This window comes from Euleptes europaea, chromosome 4 (genome assembly GCF_029931775.1).
Source record: "Euleptes europaea isolate rEulEur1 chromosome 4, rEulEur1.hap1, whole genome shotgun sequence".
Lineage (NCBI taxonomy): Eukaryota > Metazoa > Chordata > Lepidosauria > Squamata > Sphaerodactylidae > Euleptes > Euleptes europaea.
This window is the reverse complement of record NC_079315.1, coordinates 12,953,943-12,975,400: the sequence shown is the minus strand read 5'-3', so window position 1 is coordinate 12,975,400 and position 21,458 is coordinate 12,953,943. Positions and strand designations below refer to the sequence as shown.

Here is a 21,458-nt window from a genome sequence, read left to right as displayed (position 1 = left end):
CACAGCACCCAGTATAATAGGCATGCTCCTCTGATGCTGGAGAGAATAGGTTTGCACCATGACTAGTATTCATTTTGACTAGTAGCCATGAATACCCCCTCCTCCATGAACGTGTGCACTCCCCTCTTAAACCCTTCCAAGCTGGCAGCCACCCCCACATCCTGGGGCAGGGAGTTCCACAATTTAATCGTTAGGGTTGCCAACCTCCAGGTACTAGCTGGAGATCTCCTGCTATTACAACTGACCTCCAGCCGATAGAGATCAGTTCCCCTGGAGAAAATGGCCGCTTTGGCAATTGGCCTCTACGGCATTGAAGTCTCTCCCCAACCCCGCCCTCCTCAGGCTTCACCCCAAAAATCTCCTGCCAGTGGCAAAAAGGGACCTAGCAACCCTATTAGCCCTGCTTGATCTGTTGGGGAAGTAGAACCTGGAAGCTATAGGGGAGGGGTGTTGAACTCATTTGTTACAAGGGCTGGATATGACATAAATGTCACTTGGTCCGGCCAGGCAATACCTCACCACCTCAGATCGAGAGTGGGCCGGAGAGGAGCTCTCAAGGGGCCGGATCCCTTGATTGTAAGCCGGCATATAAAAAACAACTCTTCTTCTTCATCTTAAAAACCCTATGGGGTCTCTATAAGTTGGCTGCAAGCTGACGGCACTTTACGCACTCACACACAAACACATCCATAATTGAGTAACTCTGCAGAGGATTGTGATGTTAGCCGCTCAGCATCTCTTGTTATTTAGCATGCCGACTCTGCAAACGTTTAAGAATGGTTGCACTCAGAATAGCCCGAAGCAATCATACTTTTAATGCATTTTGGACGGGAATTAAAAAGACATCCTCTTCTTCTTAAGTTCAGATGAATCTACTCCCGAGATCTAGGGAAAGGTCTTTCAGATCACCAACTACCTGATCTTTTAAAGTGAGAATGCCAGTGATTGAACCCGGGATCTTCTGTATTCCAAGCAGATGGTTTGTGTCACTCAACAGTGGGCGCATCTCTTACATGTGACCACAAGAATATACATATTCTTGAGCCTTTTTTTCAAAGCATATCTTAACTCCCAGATGACTTTCATATGTAGAATTCAGTATTTTTAGGAGTTGTCATTCTGTTATCCAATTATCTTTGCACAGTGGCTTTTTGGAAATCAGCTTTTCTGAGATTCGGCAAGTTGAACATCATGATTCGTGTGTGCAATAGCAAAATCTGCTTTCTGGGAACTTTCTCCTCCTTGTTACCTATCTGCCCCAGATTACTCATCAGCACTTATTTTCCTAGTCCAGTGGTCGGCAAACTCATTAGTCAACAGAGCCAAATATCAACAGTACAACGACTGAGATTTCTTTTGAGAGCCAAAACGCCTTTTAACAACCATTAATGCACGGGAGGTTTTGCCTTGGATTTGCCGCTCTCTAGATGCACATTTTCCCCCATCTGCATTCTCAAAACTCTGCAGGGGGACTTATTGTTGAGTTTTGAGAATCTGGATGGGGAAAATGTGCATCTGAGTGGCAAATCCAAGGCAAAACCTCCTATTCATAAATGGCCAATAACCCCCCATGCAGAGTTTTGAGAATCTGGATGGGGAAAATGTGCATCTGAGTGGCAAACCCAAGGCAAAACCTCCCATTCATAAATGGCCATGCACAAACGAGAACGAGAAAAGCTATCGTCACCTGCACATGCACCCCCCCCATACACACACACCCGGTGCCCCGCAGCCACGCCCGGCCAAACGTTCTCGGACTCCACAAAGCCAGCCTGGCCGCGGAGAGGAAGACTCCGAAGCAGAGGGCGGGGCAGAAGGCAGCGCCCCCGGCCCGCTCTTCCCCGCGTCCCCGCCCTGCCCCGCACCTACCTCTGCAGCAGCCGACTCCCCACGGTTCCTCGCCCTCCGGCTCCAGGGGGCGTGCTTCCCCAGCCCTTCCTCCAGCCAGCCGGCCCGGCCTGCCCGGGCCGCGACCCCACACCTCCGCCCCCTGGCAGAGGGCCATGAGCCAGGGGGAAGCAGAGGGGAGGCGACAGCCGCCCGCCCGCTCGCCGGCCACTTGCCGCCTCCACCTGCAGGGAGGAGCCGCAGCACGCCGCCTCTTCCTCCTCCTCAAGAGCCGCACTCAAGGGCCCAAAGAGCCTCATGCGGCTCGTGAGCCACGGTTTGCCGACCACTGCCCTAGTCTATAACAGGGGCCATTTATGCATGGCTGTTTCCTCGTGGTCACCCCAGCGACTGCTTTGGGCTTTGGCCTTGGTTATGCGTGCATTTTCCGCCCGTCTGAGGTCGCCTCGCTCTCCCCGCGTGTTTCTGCACATTTTGCCCGGGTTTTCTGGATGCAGGCTAAACACGAATCCAGAAAATGCGCACAAAATGTGCGGAAATGCGAGGGGAGAGCGAGGCGACCTCTGACGGTCGGAAAATGCATTCATAATCAAGGCAAAGCCCCCAAGTATTCGACTGGATGACCGCGAGGAAATAGCCATGCATAAATGGCCATGGTGTTCATAGGGGAAATTTCTACAGTTTGCCATTCTTGGGGGTGTTTTTAACAAAGCCTTGCTTAGAGTTGCGTTCGGTTTTCATGAACTTCCTTTATAGTCACATTCTTCATACGTGCGAATTTATTTATTAGTCAATTAAAACATTTACACCCTTTATTTGTTAATTAAAACATTTTCTCATGGCTCAAGGCATCTTAGAAGTAATAATTAAAACGTTACAAACTCAAAGCCAAATAAAATTAAAAAACTCAAATACCTTCCTGCTCCGAAGATGGGGGATACACTTCTGGGTAGCAGTGTTTGTGAACAAGATCTTGGGGTACGGGTGGACTGTAAGTTAAATATGAGCTGTCGGTGTGATGCAGTGACAAAAAAAGCTAATGCGATCTTGGGGTGCGTCAACGGAGGCATAACATCCAAATTGCAAGATGCCATAGTTCCGCTGTACGCTGCATTGGTCAGGCCGCACCTAGAGTATTGAGTATTTCTGGAGGCCTCACTTCAGAAAGGATGTGGACAGAATGGAGCGGTTGCAGAGGAGAGCGACGAGGATGATCAGGGGCCTGGAGACCAAGCCCTACGAGGAAAGGGTGAGGGAGTTGGGAATGTTTAGCCTGGAAAAGAGGACGTCGAGGGGGGACATGATTGCTCTCTTGAAGTATTTGAAGGGCTGTCACTTAGAGGAGGGCAGGGAGCTGTTCCTGTTGACAGCAGAGGATAGGACTCACAATAATGGGTTTCAATTGTGGGCGGAAAGGTACTGGCTAGATATTAGGGGGGGATTTACAGTAAGAGTTGTTCAGCAGTGGAATCAGCTACCTAGGAAGGTGGTGAGCTCCCCCTCCCTGACTGTCTCTAAGCAGAGGCTGGACAAACACTTGTCAGGGATGCTCGAGGCTGATCCTGCATGGTGCAGGGGGTTGGACTAGATGGCCCCTTCCCACTCTATGATTCTATACCTGCTCTTCAGACCCCATCAAAAGCCCTGGCAAACAGACAAGACCTGTGGCACCTCCTGAAAGCCTCCGTAATGACGGAGCTCCTCTCACCTCTTCAAGGAGCCCATTCCACAGTGTGGAAGCCATGATGGAAAAGGCCCAACCTCTGGTTGATGCTGGGCAGGCCAGCCTAAACAGGGGGGAGCAGCCATCAGGTGGCAGCCTGAGCACCATAGTTGGTGTAGGGAGCACATGGGAGAAGACGGGGTCGGGTGCCTCCACCGATGAAGGGCTTTACAGTTCATAACCAGCACCTGAATTGAACTTTGGGGGAAATGGCAGCCAATGTCTCTGTTTCAGAATGAGCAACATATATGACTCACCCCGACAATAATCTGAGCTGCTGCGTTCTGGACCAGCGGCAGTTTCTGGGTTGTCTTCAAGGGCAGCCCCACATAAAATGCACAACAGTAGTCCAGCAGCTGTGAGCTTGCAAAAGCATGGAACAGTGTGGAAAGATCAGGTGAATCAAAGAAGGGTGAGAGCTGGTCAATCAGATGCAGCTCTCAGAAGACACTCCTGGCTTCTTTGTGTGTGTGTGTGTGTGTGTGTGTGTGTGTGTGTAAAGTGCCGTCAAGTCGCAGCCAACTTCTGGCGACCCCTTATGGGGTTTTCAAGGCAAGAGAGTAACAGAGGTGGTTTGCCAGTGCCTTCTTCTGCACAGCAACCCTGGTCTTCCTTGGTGGTCTCCCATCCAAATACTAACCAGGGCTGACCCTGCTTAGCTTCTGAGATCTGACGAGATCAGGCTAGCTTGGGCCATCCAGGTCAGGGCCCTGGCTTCTTTACCAACTTGCTTTTCAAACAGTGAGTCTGGGCCCGTGAGCACCTCCAAGCTCCTAACCTGCTCTGCAAAAGCCAACTCCACTCCATCCAGGACAAGTTAATCCAATCCCTTTACATCAGCCTTCCTGATGCAAAAATCTCAACATAAATTTCCAGCTCCCCTCCCAGTTATAGTTTTGTTGGGTAATTATCAGGAATGAGTGGATTCCTGTAACTCCGTGCTATTTAAGATTCTTTCTGTCTTTAATCCAGGGGTTTCACTTCAACAGTCTTCTATGGCATTTTGCCGAACTTGGAAGAATCATAGAATTGGAAGGGACCCCCCAGGGTCATCTAGTCCAACCCCCTGCTCAATGCAGGAAATTCCACAACTATCTCCCCCCCCACACACACACACACAGTGACCCCCCTACTCCATGCCCAAGAGGAGAGGGCTGTTCTGCGTTCTCATTTTCCTCACGTGTGCATCCCTGTTACTTTGAGGGGTTTCCCCCCCTGTTCTGCACACGGTTTAAGTCTAGAGGGAGATGTGCTGGACATAAACTGATGTAAAATCGAATCAACCACTACAGGAAGCAAAACACAAGTGACACAGGACACCCCCAAAGCAACAAGAACTTGGGAGGAAAAAGAAAATGTAGAAAAGCCCAGAGTTCAAGAGAGAATGGGTTTCTCCATTTCCTTGATATTTGTGGAAAGCACAGTTGGGGCGGGGGGGAGATGTTCATCCCATGGTCGTTGACTTCTGCAACTGTGGGAACCCAGCATCCAGAAGAAAGTAACTTAAAGCAAATGCAGCCATATGATAGAGACCTGTTCAAAGCTATCCCTCTGTTTGCGGAGAAATTTAAAGACTAAAAACAAATCGGTACGCAAAGGCTATTTGCGAAGGGGTTTTTTGTTTGTATATTTCTGAAGAGCGTAGGGGTGATCTTCTGCACCATAGAAACAAGCAAAAAATAATAATAAGTAGTTAAATGTGAAACTGCCATTGTTTGGCTGTACTGTTGACAGCTGGATCAGGTATCGAGTGCAGAGTTTGCTTACTGGGCCAATAAAGTGTGTATACCTAAACAAGAAAAGAAAAGAAACAAGCCAAAAAGACAAACACTTCAAAATTAGTTCGTTTCGACGACTTGTAAAGGGTTAGGTTTTACAGGGGATTCAGTGAGGGGGGGCTGTTTTGTTTCTGCAGTAACTTGTTAATTATCTAATAAGGTAAATGCGATCTGATGAGATCTTTGAGCCTGCGGAGGGCGGGGTTCGGAGATGGGAGTTTGTCATCAGTAACATAGAATCATAGAGTTGGAAGGGACCACCAAGGTCATCTAGTCCAACCCCCTGCACAATGCAGGAAATTCATAACTACCTCCCCCCCCACACACACACCCAGTGACCCCATGCCCAGTGTTCTTCGGGAATCGATAGGGTTGCCAGCTCTGGGTTGGGAAATACCTGGGGATTTGGGGGGTGGAGCCTAAGGAGGGTGGGGTTTGGGGGACGGAAAGGGCTTAAATGAGGGATGATGCCATAGAGTCTACCTTCCCAGGCGGACCTTTTCTCCAGGTGAACTGATCTCTGTCACCTGGAGATCAGATGTAATGGCGGGAGATCTCCCGCCTCCACCTGGCGGTTAAGCAATCCAGTTAACAACCTGTGCCGTATAACAGGAAACCTGCAGAAAATCAACAGCACGTGGGCTCAACAATAATACAGCAATTCAAATTCACCAGACCATTTCAGGCTGTGTTAAGTCTTTTTTGTTCAAGAGTAGTACTCAGATTTGGGGTTTTGCTTCATGCTGTATTGTTTGTTTGTTGTTTATAAGTTTGGAACTGTAAAAAGGGGGCATGAATGTTAATGCCCACGTAAAATTTGAAATACAAAAAAGAATTGTATGTTTATTCAAATCTGAACCACCTGGAGGTTGGCAAACCTAGGGACCGACCCTGTTTGGCCATCAGCCTGAGCAAACAGGAGACCAGCGATCTCCACCAAATCTACGGTTTGTCGTTTCCGGTGCTAAAAAGAAGCGCAGCGGCCGTTTCGGCGCCAAGGGTGTTTCCGGAATGGAATTTGCAATGAGCCGCATCTGTCTTTGTGTTTCAGCAGGGAACGAGGTGATTGCGGTGGACTGGAAGGGGCTGCGAGAGGTGGACCAGATCAACATGGATAGCACCAGCTCGCTACACGGCAGCAGCATCCACCGGCCCTCCACGGAGGTGAGTGCCCCCATCCCGTGGCCACAGAGGGGAGACGCTATCATCGGTCAAGAACTTCATTTGCTGAAGAAATGCCAAGCCCGCTAAGCTTGTCCTCCCGGGATGCCCCGGGAACGCCTCCCAGGATGCCGCCGCAGCCTTTGCCGGCGTTTGGATGCCGGCGGAAGGCTCCGTCGGTGTCCCGGCCCGGCGCTGCTGCAGCAGCAGCCAGCAACCGGCGTCCAGGCCTTCCCGCTGGTGTTGGGGCCACAAACGCCAGCGTAAGTTGCCCGGACGCCGGCGCCGGGGACCCTTACGCTGTCTCGATCCCTGGCTGGCCTCCTAAAGGCCTTTTGCCCTGGCCGCCAGCGCGGCTCAGGAATGCGCTGTAAGTGCTTCAATACATTGAGAGCAAAATTAAATCTATTGCCTTAACTTTAACTCCTTGCTCATGCTTACTGAGGCTGAAGCTTTTAAAAGGATAAAATGCAGACTTTTGGATATAGGTCTTCAGGATCTAAATAGTGCTGCGAATAAAACATGCTCCCCATTAAATATAGGGGCACCTTTTGATGTTTACCAGCCCACCCCCTTACTTATCTCACCTGTGTGATCCTTCCCAACTTAGAGTCATCTCTCTGGCTGGATTTAATGTTTTACCATCTGCGCTACTCGAAGGCAGATTTCGGAAAACCGCTCTGTCTGACAGACTTTGCCCTTGTGGCAACAATTGTATTGAAACGGTTGCTCATGTATTATTTCACTGTAGTTTCTATACTGAATCTCGTAATGAACTATTAAGCCCCCGGTTGGTTAATGGACAGAATGTCTCAGATTCCTTTAAAGTTCCCTATTTACTGAACAATCATTCGCCCCAAATATTGAAGATAGGGTTGCCAGGTCCCTCTTTGCCACCGGCATGAGGTTTTTGGGGCGGAGCCTGAGGAGGCGAGGGGAGGGACTTCGATGCCATAGAGTCCAATTGCTAAAGCGGCCATTTTCTCCGGGGGAACTGATCTCTATCACCTGGAGATCAGTTGTAATAGCAGATCTCCAGGTTGTACCTGGAGGTTGGTAACCCTAATTGGAGATGGTGGCTCAGTTTTTAAAGTTTGTTTTAAAAGCGCGCCAAACAGTTAACTAGAAGGCAGTGTCAACAAACAGCATTATTCGATGCATCTATCAATTAGTCTATAAAGGGCACCTATTAATATTTCCATTCCTTTTGTATCCCTTTGGTATTATGTTTTTATGCCAATAGAGGAATGATTTTTGAGTCCAAAATGGCTTATTCGTCTGTGTGGCGCATAGCCACAAGAGGACCTATTTGGTTCCACTTGGAAATCCAGACGCCCGAAAATATGAAAATGTGGTCCTAATAGAGAACGATGCAGAAGTTTTCCATGGAGCTCGGAGCAATTGGGGTGGGTGGGTAATTCACAATCTAAACCAAAGCTTCTTAAATTGTGGGTTGTGACCCCCTATGGGGTCACGTCACTAAATGTGGGGGTCGCGAAAAATTTTAACAACAGTAATTTATACTTTTAAATTCCATAAATATGCCACAAAATAGTGCAAACCCCATATCAGTAAATGTTTGATTTGTATACCTATTTTATATCCCTTCTATACCACCTTAGGGGGTGGTTAGATTCATCTCCCGCCTGCAGATTGCTATTTTTGGAGTTTTAGCGCCATTGAGGGGCATTATTGGGCTATTTTAAATTGTATTTTAAATTATATTTTTAAATGGGTTATTGTTGCATTATGGTTTAGATTGTGTAAGCCGCTCTGAGCCCGACCTTCGGGTTGGGGAGAGCGGGGTAGAAATGTAATAAAATAAATAAATAAATATACCCATATCCCCCAGAGTCGCGTTAAAATTTCTTGGGCGAAAAGGGGTCGCGAGTGGAAAAAGTTTAAGAAGCCCTGATCTAAGCAATTCTTACAGGAGATGGATCACGATGGGTAGCTGTGTTAGTCTGTCACTAACAGTAGACAAGAGTAAGAGTCCAGCAGCACCTTAAAGACTAGCAAAATTTCTGGCAGGGTATGAGCTTTCGTGAGCCGCAGCTCACCTCTTCGGGTTTCTGAAGAAGCGAGCTGTGGCTCACGAAAGCTCATACCCTGCAAGGAATTCATTCAGGAGTGTAGACAGTCCTCAGAGATTCGGGTTGCCAATCTCCAGGTGGCACCTGGCAATCTCCTGCTATTACAATTGATCTCTAGATGACCGGGATCCGTTCCCCTGGAGACACTTTTGTAAGACTGACTCCATGGCATAATACACAGCTGAGGTCCCTCCCCTCCCCAAACCTTGCCCCCCTCAAGCTCCGCTCCCAAAATCTCCAGGCATTTCCCAACCCAGAGCTGGCAACCCTATCAGCAATGCTAAGTCCACCTTTCTCAGTCTTGTGTGTGTGTGAAGTGCCGTCAAGTCGCTTCTGACTCATGGCGACCCTATGAATCAACGTCCTCCAAAGTGCCCTATCCTTAACAGCCTTGCTCAGGTCTTGCAAATTGAGGGCCGTGGCTTCCTTTATGAGTCAATCTATCTCTTGTTCCTTTATGAGTCAATCCATCTCTTTTCCTCCTGCCTTCCACTTTTCCTAGCATGATTGTCTTTTCCAGTTACGGTTCTCTTCTCATAATGTGTCCAAAGTACGACAGCCTCAGTTTAGTCATTTTAGCTTCTAGGGTCAGTTCAGGCTTGATTTGATCTAGGACCCACTGATTGGGTTTTTTGGCAGTCCACAGTATCCATAACACTCTCCTCCAACACCACATTTCAAAGTGATCTACTTTCTTCATTGTCCAGCTTTCACACCCATCCATAGTAATAGGGAATACGATGGCATGAATTAACTTGATCTTGGTGGGAGGGAGAAGCCAAAATGGGCATGGGGAGAGAAACCCGAAGTTAAGAGCTATGCATGGGAATTGGGGGGAGGGGGTTGCCTTGCTCTTGCCTCAAAGCCGTATTTAAATTCATCCTAAAACAGTATTCTAGAACTGCAGGGAAGACCAAGGCCTCATGAATAATGAAAAAGAAGCCTGGGAGCAGTCCAGCAGGGACTGCGAAGTAATCATGTGTGTGTGTGTTAAGTGCCGTCAAGTCGCTTCCGACTCATGGCGACCCTATGAATGAAAGTCCTCCAAAATGTCCTATCTTTGACAGCCTTGCTCAGGTCTTGCAAACTGAGGGCTGTGGGTTCCTTTATTGAGTCAATCCATCTCTTGTTGGGTCTTCCTCTTTTCCTGCTGCCCTCAACTTTTCCTAGCATGACTGTCTTTTCCAGTGACTCTTGTCGTCTCATGACATTACCAAAATACGACAGCCTCAGTTTAGTCATTTTAGCTTCAAGGGTCAGTTCAGGCTTGATTTGATCTAGAACCCACTGATTTGTTTTTTTGGCAGTCCACGGTATCCGTAACACTCTCCTCCAACACCACATTTCAAAGGAATCTATTTTCTTCCTATCAGCTTTCTTCACTGTCCAGCTTTCACACCCATACATAGTAATAGGGAATACGATGGCGTGAATTAATCTAGTCTTGGTGGCCAGTGACACATCCTTACATTTCAGAATCTTTTCTAGCTCCTTCATGGCTGCCCTTCCCAGTCTCAATCTCCTTCTGATTTCTTGGCTGCACTCTCCCTTTTGGTTGATGGTGGAGCCAAGGAATACAAAGCCTTCACCCCCACCCACATAAATGGCCAAAGACTGGTTTTTTAAAAGCTTTCCCGTCCACAAGGCAGGCAAACCAAAGGCACGTTGCTCCCCCTACCCCATCCGGTCAGTTCCTTTAAACAGTGGGTTGCTTTTAAGCATGTTTAGTCATGTAAACATGAATAGCAGACCGAGAATAATGAAATGTCAGTCCCCACCAGAATCTAAAGCGATAAGGAATATAACCCCCCCCCAACAAAATGCCAAATTCCCATGAAAAATAAACCAGGGGGGGGAGTAGATTCTTGATATCAACGCACGGACATGTCTTGCAGCGATATATGGCTGTCAGGGACTGTTCTGGGTTTGTTTGTTTTGAATCAAAAATGAAAGACTTGCTCATGCAAGGGGGGGGGGGAAATCCCTTCTTTCCGTGGGAGGAAAAGGAGAGGCGGAGTAAATTGAGAGAGCAAGGCACAAAGGCAAAGTGTGCCGGCTGAATGACTGAAAAGAGCAATGAGCGCTCGGATGCCTTCTGAAAGCGCAAAAAAGCAAATGGCCACAGCCCCCTCCCCCAAAATACAGGGGCTGGGAGAGAAAGGGAAAGGCTGCAATAGGGTTGCCAACTTCCAGGTAAAAAGGTAAAGGTCCCCTGTGCAAGCACTGGGTCATTCCTGACCCACGGGGGGACGTCACATCCTGATGTTTCCGAGGCAGACTTTGTTTGCGGGGTGGTTTGCCAGTGCCTTCCCCAGACATCTTCCCTTTACCCCCAGCAAGCTGGGGACTCATTTTACCGACCTCAGAAGGATGGAAGGCGGAGTCAACCTTGAGCTGGCTACCTGAAACCGACTCCCATCGGGATCGAACTCAGGTCGTGAGCAGAGCTTGGACTACAGTACTGCAGCTTACCACTCTGTGCCACGGGGCTCTTGACTTCCAAGTACTGTACACAAAAAAGATCAGCACGCAGGCTCATGGACACTGACTATTCCACCATTCAATCCACTACAAAGGTAAAGCAACACTAGAAAATAATTCAAACACGCAGCAGAACTAGTATAACAAACCGTATATCCCACTATACAACATATAAGGCACTGTAATCCAAGGTGAAGGAAAAGGAAAGAATACCGATATTCATATGAGACAGTCCTCATATAAAAGAGTCAAATCGCAGGCAAGAGGTCCGGATGTTGCAAGATCAGGGCAGACTCCAGCAACGGCTACAGACACGCACAGTCAGTCCCGACGCAGCAGGAAGCGTCTGCATCGATCCGGTGGAGGAGATGCCGAACTCCCGGCGGGGAAAGGAACAAAAGCTGCCCAGTCGAGCTGCCAAGTGAGGTTACCAAGCTCCCCCCAGTGGATGAAACTTAAAGTAAAAACTCCCGGCAGCAGCCCTGCGGTATGGTCTCAGACAGTTACCGAGGAAAACAGAAAGGAGGAACGTGCGGTCTAGATTCCCAGGCACGTTTCGCTATGGCTTCGTCAGCCTTCATAAGCCCTTTACAAACGCCAAAACAGGTTCATGCCTTATACTGCAGTCACCAACCTAAGGCTTGCTGGTGCTGCAGCCGATAGAGGTCAGTTCACCCGGAGAAAATGGCCGCTTTGGCCGTTGGACTCTATGGCATTGAAGTCCCTCCCCTCCCCAAACCCTGCCCTCCTCAGGCTCCGCCCCAAAGACCTCCCGCCGGTGGCGAAGAGGGGCCTGCCAACCCCAAGCTGCAAGCATGCGGGAAGAGCATCGATCACGCCCGTGTCTTCTTATAGCAATAGACAGAGGAGGCTGAAGTTGGTACTCAGTGCCCAATTTGTGCTGGCCACACCTGTACGTGTTCTTGCAGGGGACAGTCTCCAGAGTGTGGGGATGTGTGATTCGGGGTGGTCCAAAGATTGCTTTGGGGTGCAGCTTGTCCCCAGTGTCTGTATGTGCATTGATCCTGGGGGTGCCCCACTTTGGAGCAACTGGCAAAAGAATCGGACTTTAGACCAGGCACCAGCCTATGTCCCCTTGGAGTGCCGAGTCCCCTGAATATAGGGATGTATGATGTGTGGCAGCCCAAACCTTATTTTGGGGTGCAGAGCTTTTAGATTGTCCTCAATATTTGTAAGAGCCCCGTGGCGCAGAGGGGTCAGCTGCAGTCCAAGCTCCGCTTATGACCTGAGTTCGATCCCGATGGAAGTCCGTTTCAGGTAGCTGGCTCAAGGCTGACTCAGCCTCCCATCCTTCCGAGGTCAGTAAAATGAGTACCCAGCTTGCTTCGGGTAAAGAGAAGATGACTGGGGAAGGCACGGGCAAACCCGCAAAACAAAGCTCTGCCTAGTAAACGTAGGGCTGTGACGTCACCCCATGGATCAGGAATGACCCGGTGCTTGCACAGGGTAATACCTTTACCCTACCAATGTTTGTCATTGGATGCAGGAACTAGGAAATGTGAATAAAGAATTGGGCACTAGAAACAAATTGGGAACTGGGAACCAGCTTCAGCCTCCTAATATATAGCGAGGTGCTTAAAAAAAAACACAATACTTGCAAATGTGTCAATGCAAGGGTTAAAAATGCCTTATTATTGAGGCGGGGGGGAGTTCTGGGCAGGGTTGTCTGGTCAGCGGAAAGTAGGTGGGACTGACCCTGGCGTAGGGGTGCCAGATCCCTCTTTTCCACCGGCGGGCGGTTTTTGGGGCGGAGCCTGAGGAGGGCGGGGTTTGGAGAGGGGAGGGACTTCAATGCCATAGAGTCCAGTGGCCAAAGCAGCCATTTCCCCCTGGTGAACTGATCTCTATCGGCTGGAGGTCAGTTGTAATAGCAGGAGATCCCCAGCTAGTATCCGGAGGTTGGCAACCCTACCCTGGCGGTCCCGTCCGACTCTATGATTGCACGGTTCTGAAAACGCAGGAAACATACGTGAACAACGTGGCTCGGATTCAGTTGCCAGAAAAAGAACGGAGGAAAAAGTGGTCCCCGAAAGAGCCAGAAGACAGGGGGGAAAGTGAGGCGAAAACAAATGTCCCAAAGAGAACGTGCGGACGCAGTTTGGGGCTGGGACCAATGCAATAACGCTGTGCCAAAACGCCCCTAGTCCGATGCCTGTCTAAACTACTCAGGTTCTTTATAGCATCCTCTTACATTAGTGTAGCTGCTCAGAGATTTCTCTTTTTCTTTTTCTTCCATCCAATCACAGCCAGGTCCTGGTCCTTCGATTTCCAGGCAGTGATTTCTGTACGGCTTAATTTTGTTATTTGGCAGCCGCTATGCCTCCTGTAATTTTAGGGGAGTTATCTACCTAATAAGGTAAATGCGATCTGATGAGAGCTTCGATTTTTCCAAAGATCAGGGCTATTTTTATTCAAACCTGCTATGGTCTTTTGGGAGGAAAGCCCAACATTTTACTTGTCTCAGAATTCAGACATCTCAGGGGTCCCACTTTTGAGCAATGCGGTGTGTAGTGGTTAAGAGTGGTGGTTTGGAGCGGTGGACATTAACCTGGAGAACTGGGTTTCCTCCACATGAAGCCAGCTGGGTGGCCTCGAGCTAGTCACAGTTCTCTTAGAGCTCTCTCAGCCTCACCTACCTCACAGGGTGTCTATTGTGGGGAGAGAAGGTGGTTGTAAGCCATTTTGATTCTTCCTTGAGTGGTAGAGAAAGTCGGCATATAAAAACCAACTCTTCTTCGTCGTCTTCTGTATGCAAGAAAATCTTTTTAAACATGTTCATTTTAAAAGGCATCCTGTTAAGCAGAGCTTCTGCCTGAAATGTTGAAGAGTTACTTTTAGAGTTATACATGACCTTCTCTCCCTAACATTTTGCAGTTGGCTAGGCTGCCCGTGCTAGCCATTTTGTGGTTGCACCCAGCCCCTGGGTCAGAATTTCACATGGGACCCCTGGACTAGACCAGTATTGACTTGAGGCCGTTCCCCAAGGTCTGTGACTGATGTTCTTCCCAGCCTTCCTACCGGAGATTGTTTTATCATGCCAGGAGTTGAGAATCTGAGACTCTCTGGCCATTTATGCAGGGTCGATTTTGATGCTCGCTCAAAGCTGCTTTTTTAAATCTGCCCTTTAAAATGCCTATTCATGGTCCCGACGCAAAGGGAGCAATCCCACACACACACACACTCAGCCCCTTCATTTGCATAGCCATTAGCAACTTCTGCTCGCATAGCTAACCTCCGCTGTGATTTTGCATGCTTCCTTGAGGGGATTCTTCGAGGCGGGGGCGGAGCAAACACAAAAGGTGGCGTTCAAGGGGCTCTTAAGAAATGCGAAGCAGGTATGTGGCGGCTTCGCAGTCACTTCCTGAATGACAGTTCAGCGTGAAAAACTTATATATATATATATATATATATATATATATATATATATATATATATATATATATATGCGGGGCACTTCAGCCTGGAACGCGCTGCTAAGTACCAAGCATAAACGGCCTCTATGTGCAAAGCGATTACTTTGCCATCACACTGTTTCCCATAGCTGAAAGAAGCCAGTTAAAATAAACTGGATTAAGAAAAATCGCCTGCACATTCAAGTGCCAGTCTGCAGACTGAGTATCTGTTCACTGCATTGCTTTGATTGGGATGCACATCCCAACACTTTTTTTGAAGACGCGTCTCTTTCCGCCCTTCTCACCAAACTAGTCACACATTAACAGGCTGCTTATTGCTGACTAGAGCTGGGGCCACGATCCCTGTGTGCTGGCTTGTGCCATGGACACCTGAGGGCAGAGTAGTGCCGGGAAACGGAGGCCTTTTATGCAGGGACGTTTGCCCGCAGTCACCCCCGCCGACTGCTTCGGGGCTTCCTTTTGATTAAGCATGCCTTATCCCCCCCCCCCCCCGGTCAGGGGTCGCCTCCCTCTCCCCATGCATTTTGCTTGTGTTTTCTAGATGTTGTTTTAGCCGGAATCTGGAAAGCGTGGACAAAATGCGCGGGGAGAGCGAGGCAACCTCTGACGGGCGGAAAAGGCATGCATCATCAAAAGGAAGCCCCGAAGCAGTCGACAGGGGTGACCACGGGGGGAACGTCCCTGCATAAAAAACCTGAAAATAAGAGGCAAAGAGCTGAATAGTTAGGGGAGAATGGAGAATTTTCAATGAGGAAAAGGGTGAAATGGGGAAGAGAGCCGTTCCGTAAACAGAATACGGTTGGATAAAAAAAGAAGATTGGAAAGCAGATGGCATTCAAGAGGAAGATTAAAACCGGAAGAAACGAGGAACGTGAATGTAGAAAAACGATGTAGAAGCAAGAGACTTTCTCGCACCGAGCCATCGCATGTTCCATTCCTCTATAGACGCATGTGCTTAATTGTCACGTTTGCTGTGAAAAAAAACTTCAGTCTGACACATTCCTCCCCTTAAAATATATGCCTACCAATATCGGAGTTTGTGTTCAGTTACAAAGGCAGAAGAAGTTTGATGTTTGGATGGGGGAAGCTGCAGAGGTGTTTCATTTCTGTGCATCTCCCCTCTCGATCTCCATCTTTCCTGTTCTTTGGGACCGCGGATTATCTCAGACAGGCGCTGCTGGAGTGAGAATTCCTCCATTGAAAGCTCCGCTCTTTTCTGCTCAGACTGAAGCAGTAGCTCCTTTATATGCAAGAACGTATTCAGCTGTCCGTAGTGACCTCCAGAGATAGCTGATAGAGGAAAAAAAAACATATCGCAGGCAGGAGGGTTCTTGTCTTATTCTAACAACCCCCCTCTTCCTTTTCCACAGCAAACACGGACAGATTTCTCTTGGGACGGCATTAATGTAAGTACAACCTCCATAATTTAAAGCGTTTCTGCGCACGCCTGTTGTGGTCTGTTTGCCTGCAGCAGCTCTGCTTTGGTGGGCTGTTCAAGCTTCTGGAGGGTCTGGAGGTGAATATGGGAGAGGTAGCATTGTCAACCTCCAGGTAGTTGCTGTATGAGGGGGCAGCACGTGGCTCAAAACTGAAATATGCAACATCAAATGCCAAAAAAAAGTTGTAAGCATGTATTATTAAATTATTAAAATTATTAAATTATTAAATTATTAAAAGAAGCACTAACACAAGAAGAACTAGCCTCGAGGCTACCACAAGTATTTGGTTTTGTGTTAGTGCTTCTTTTAATAATTTAATAATACATGCTTACAACTTTTTTTTGGCATTTGATGTTGCATATTTCAGTGTTGAGCCACGTGCTGCCCCCTCATACAGCTTTCACTATTTGCAGCATAGGTTTTCTAAACCTCCAGGTATTAGCTGGAGATCTCCTGCAGTTACAACTGATCTCCAGCCGATAGAGATTAGTTCACCTGGAGAAAATGGCCGCTTTGGCCGTTGGACTCTATGGCATTGAAGTCCCTCCCCTCCCCAAACCCCGCCCTCCTCAGGCTCCACCCCAAAAACCTCCCGTTGTGTTATTTTGTTAGAGTCTGTTAGATTTATTCTTGTAATCTACTTTTCATATATACTAGTGAGTTTTTTGAGTTTTTCACTTTTTTATTAGTATTATTGAAGTAGTGAAATAGTATTATTTTTATTGTACAATAAAAAGGATTTTTTTAAAAAAATTCAGAATTGTGTAATTGCTTGAGGTGGCTAGTTAAGTAAGATAAAGTATTCTTTTAGTGAAATACAAGATCTAGAAACATAGCCACTTATCACAGCATTTGATCTGCTTCAATGCCACACCTCTCTAGGACTCACTGGAAATGTTCTAATAAAGCCATGGAGCTTCCACTGATTCCTAGGGCGAAAACGCACGGTCGCTTGATCCTCCTTTAATCCCTGTTTTAGCCAGGATCGAACACACATTAGGTGAAACGCATGTGTTCGATCCTGGCTGAATCCTGGCTGAAACAGGGATTAAAGGAGGATGAAGCGACCATGCGTTTTTGCCCCCGGAGAGGACGGACATCACGTCCGGGTGTTCTCTGGAAGTGACATTACACTGTCATCTCGAATGCGGTTAAAAAAAAAATCTCCTACTGTCTCTTCGAGCAAGAGCATGAAGCAGGGGCAGGCAACCCTGAAGGGGCGAGAGAATCTGGACTGGGGCGGTGGCACTGGTTTTAATTCCTCTGCCCCCCACCTCCATCCGCCACAGTTCATTTGGTTGAAAATGAACTCTTAAGCTGTGTTTATGCCCTAACGGTAAAGGTCCCCTGTGCAAGCACCGGGTCATTCCTGACCCGTGGGGTGACGTCACATCCCGACGTTTACTAGGCAGACTTTGTTGTATGGGGTGGTTTGCCAGCGCCTTCCCCAGTCGTCTTCCCTTTACCCCCAGCAAGCTGGGTCCTCATTTGACCGACCTCGGAAGGATGGAAGGCAGAGTCAACCTTGAGCCGGCTACCTGATACCAACTTCCGTTGGGATCGAACCCAACATGGGGAGAAAAAGATATGCAGCTTTGGTTTGCCTGTCATTACCCCTTCCGACAGGGCTGAAATTGATCTATGGGAGCATTTTTTCTATTACAGAAATGGATGTGGCACGTGGTGTTATTCCTTGTTCCCCAGCTCCATGTCCCCGACGTAGGTCTCCCTCTGCTCCATTCACACTGCTCCGGAATTCATGTTGGAGGTTCCAGTGATAGACCTCTGGCATAAGGTTGCCAACCTCCATCTCCTGCTATTACAGATGATCTCCAGCCGATAGAGATCAGTTCACCTGGAGAAAATGGCTGCTTTGGCTATTGGACTCTATGGTGTTGAAGCCCCTCCCCTCTCCAAACCACGCCCTCCTCAGGCTCTGCCCCCCAAAACCTCCCGCCAGGGGTGAAGAGGGACCTGGCAACCCTACTCGAGCATCCTGTGTGGTGTAGTGGTTAAGAGTGGTGGTTCGGAGCGGTGGACTCTGATCTGGAGAACCGGGTTTGATTCCCCACTCCTCCACAGTAGCGGCGGAGGCTAATCTGGTGAACTGGATTTGTTTCCCCACTCCTCCATACGAAGCCAGCTGGGTGACCTTGGGCTAGTCACACTCTCTCAGCCCCACCCACCTCATACGGTGTCAGTTGTGGGGAAGGGAAGGTGATTGTAAGCCGGTTTGAGTCTCCCTTAAAGTGATAGAGAAAGTTGGCATACAAAAACCAACTCTTCTTCTTCTTCTTTTGCTCTTAAATATACCTTTTTCTGGCTGTATTTGTTATCTCCTCCAGTGAGATCTGTATCCAGATATTATTAATCTTCTATTCTCATTCCTCCCCTCTCCCTTGCGTTCCAGTGCTTACATGTAGAAGTATCTCACCTTCAATTTTGGTGCGTGGTTTTTTTTCTTCTTTTTTTCTTTTTTGGCTTTCTCATAAATGTCTTCCTTTAATAAATTGCCATGCGAAACCAGACCAGCAGACCAGCGCTGGCCCAAGACAGTGTGATGCCTGAGGCAGAAAACCCGAAGAGCTCACACATTCACAATAGGTGAACCACAGCCACAGGCGATTCCTTCCTTGGTGTTCAGCTCAGTTAAGTTCCGATCAGATTTTCAGCCCAGTTAATAACTTCCCCTCTTTGTTTGTTCCCTTCTCCTTCAGTTCTCTTCTGCTTCCCGTTTCCCCGTGTTCTTAGAAGTCCAGAGTGGAATTCCTCCTGTCCCCCCTTCCTCTTTCCTTTCTCCACCCTACCTTTCATTCCTTTACACGATCTTTCTTTCAGCTCTCTATGGAAGACACAACCTCCATCCTTCCCAAGCTGAAGCGGAACTCCAATGCGTACGGGATCGGAGCCCTTGCTAAATCTTCTTTCTCTGGTGAGGATCCTGATACAGAACCCATCGTTTCTTGATAAGCTTGCGTTTGTTCCTTAGCTTCCTGCTCCTCGCTTTATGCCTTACCTAAAATACCTTATTTTCTAAAGCCACTTTATTTTTATTTTTTTTATTTTATTAAAAATTACAAATATACAATATTAAAAAATTTTAATAAACGAAACTCGACCAGTACTTATACAACTAATAAAACCTATACAACATATAACTTTCTAAATAAACACTCTCTTTATGAACCACCACCAACAGAATCTAAACTTTTAAGCGTGTTCTCCATCCTGGATATAGTGGGTTTCCATATTCTATCCAATTCTTCTATGTTTTTGTTATTTTGATAGTAAGTTAATTTAATCAGCACGTAGATCTCTCTTACTGTGTCGAACCAAGTATGTAAGCTTTGAGAATTCGCTCCTTTCCAATATCTGGCAAAATTTATTCTTGCCAATGTTACCATATGTAGGCATACATCAAGGAGTTTCTTATTCATAGCTGGAAAACAGTTTAACAGGATTATTTCTGGCTTTAACTGGGGTGACTTCATTATATAAATCCAGGTTTGAATCACCATTCTGCCATGGAAGCTTGCTGGGTGGCCTTGGGACAGTCACACACTCTCAGTCTAACCTACCTCACAGGGTTGCTGTGAGAATAAAACGGAAGAGGAGAGAACGATGTAAGCCGCTTTGCATCTCAATTGGGGAGAAAGGTGGGATATAAATAAAGAAAATAAATAAATGAACGGTTTCTATTCAATATTTCACAAAGTTTAATTCTACCTGGGCAGGGCTGCCAGGTACATGGTGTTGGAGGAGAGTGTTACGGACACCGTGGACTGCCAAAAAAACAAATCAGTGGGTTATAGATCAAATCCAGCCTGAACTGACCCTAGAAGCTAAAATGACTCAACTGAGGCTGTCGTACCTTGGTCACATTTTGAGAAGACAAGAGTCACTGGAAAAGACAATCATGCTAGGAAAAGTTGAAGGCAGCAGGACAAGAAAAAGACCCAACAAGAGATGGATTGACACTATAAAGGAAGCCAAGACCCTCAGTTTGCAAGATCTGAGCAAGGCTGTTAAGGATAGGACGTTTTGGAGATTGATTCATAGGGTCGCCATGAGTCGGAAGCGACTTGACTGCACTTAACACAGAGACAGGGCTCCCAATCCCCTGGTCTGGGTGGGAAATCCCCCACCCTTCGCTTCCATTGCCCACTGCTGATCAAAACAGCAGCAGGAGAAAAAACAACAACCCAGAAGTGACATAGGGTGGCTCTAGGAATCACCGGAAATTCTATGGTAACACCGAAACCATAGAGTTTCTGGTAATTCCTAGAGCTATCTATGTCACTTCTGTTTGTTTTTTACCCAAAGTGGCGTGACACCACAGCCAGCATCAGGACCCCCCATATCCACACCCACAGCCCTCCCACTGGTTGCCGGGCACTGTTTATGGCACAGCCAGGAATCCCTAAACTTGGGAGATGGCGAAATTGTACCGGGGGGAATTCATAGCTAAGGAAATTTCTGTAAATGGCCCACAGGCTTTCAAAGTTCTTTCAAAGAAGGGGAATGAACCATCAGTGAGTCGGCAGCTTTCAGAGTATTAACCTCAGGTCTTCAGGGGATGGAGTTAATCTTGGTATGAAAAGCCAGAAGAAAGAGGACAAGCTAGTATCTTCGGTTTCCATTATAAATTTTAAAGCAATTCAGCCTTTCCTAAATATGTTCTTCTGGTCTTGATCCCTCTGTGGTAGAGAATGACTGAGTTTGAAAGGAAATGGAAAAGAAAATAATCCTCTATTGGAGATAAGATAAAAAGATGGCCTCAATCTCTCTATTTTTTTTTTTAATCACCTCTTGGCCTTCAGGCTCCACCTCAGGGGATAGGGTTGCCAACCTCCAGGTCCTAAGGGAAAAAATGGACACCACTGTACTACTATTGAAGAGATTAGGAAATCAGTACAGGGGCGACAGAAATTTACAAGTGCAAAAATTTACAAGTGCAACCACTATTTATACTGTTGTGTCTATACACATAAACACACAGTTACATATACAAGCATACAAAAATATCAAGCACAACCAAACAAAGCCACCTCAGGTGGTGACAGTTACAAAAATGCAAAGTCTTTCGCAATGTGCTGCGTTCTTCTATAAGTCCCATGCAGGTAAGTAAGCAAGTCTAGCAGAAAAACAATTTCTAGAGGAATAACTTCATGGAGGATACGGCCGTTTCAAATTCTTTTGGATAGAATTCTTCATCAGTCCTTCAAGTAGGTTCCTCTTATATTACACATCTTAAAGAATAAGCTTCAAAGTGCTGGATGCGTATTAGTTCCCACGAAGGGTAATGATCATGAACTAATACGCATCCAGCACTTTGAATTGTTTTTCTGCTAGACTTGCTTACTGAGGTGGTTGCACTTGTAAATTTTTGCACTTGTAAATTTCTGTCGCCCCTGTACTGATTTCCTAACCTCCAGGTCCTAGCTGGAGATCTGCTATTACAACTGATCTCCAGGCGACAGAGATCAGTTCACCTGGAGAAG

At 47.4% G+C, this 21,458-nt stretch overlaps 1 protein-coding gene across 1 annotated transcript in view; it reads left to right on the top strand.

Moving 5' to 3' along the window:
- The window catches only part of FAM131B (family with sequence similarity 131 member B), a 71,063-nt gene that overhangs the window by 42,033 nt on the left and 7,572 nt on the right, over positions 1 to 21,458 (top strand). Inside the window, exons 2-4 of the mRNA XM_056848583.1 lie at positions 6,404 to 6,513; positions 15,889 to 15,924; positions 18,796 to 18,889. Of these exons, the coding sequence (XP_056704561.1) occupies positions 6,460 to 6,513; positions 15,889 to 15,924; positions 18,796 to 18,889 (184 nt within the window). The 5' untranslated portion in view covers positions 6,404 to 6,459. The remainder of the gene's footprint in view (positions 1 to 6,403; positions 6,514 to 15,888; positions 15,925 to 18,795; positions 18,890 to 21,458) is intronic.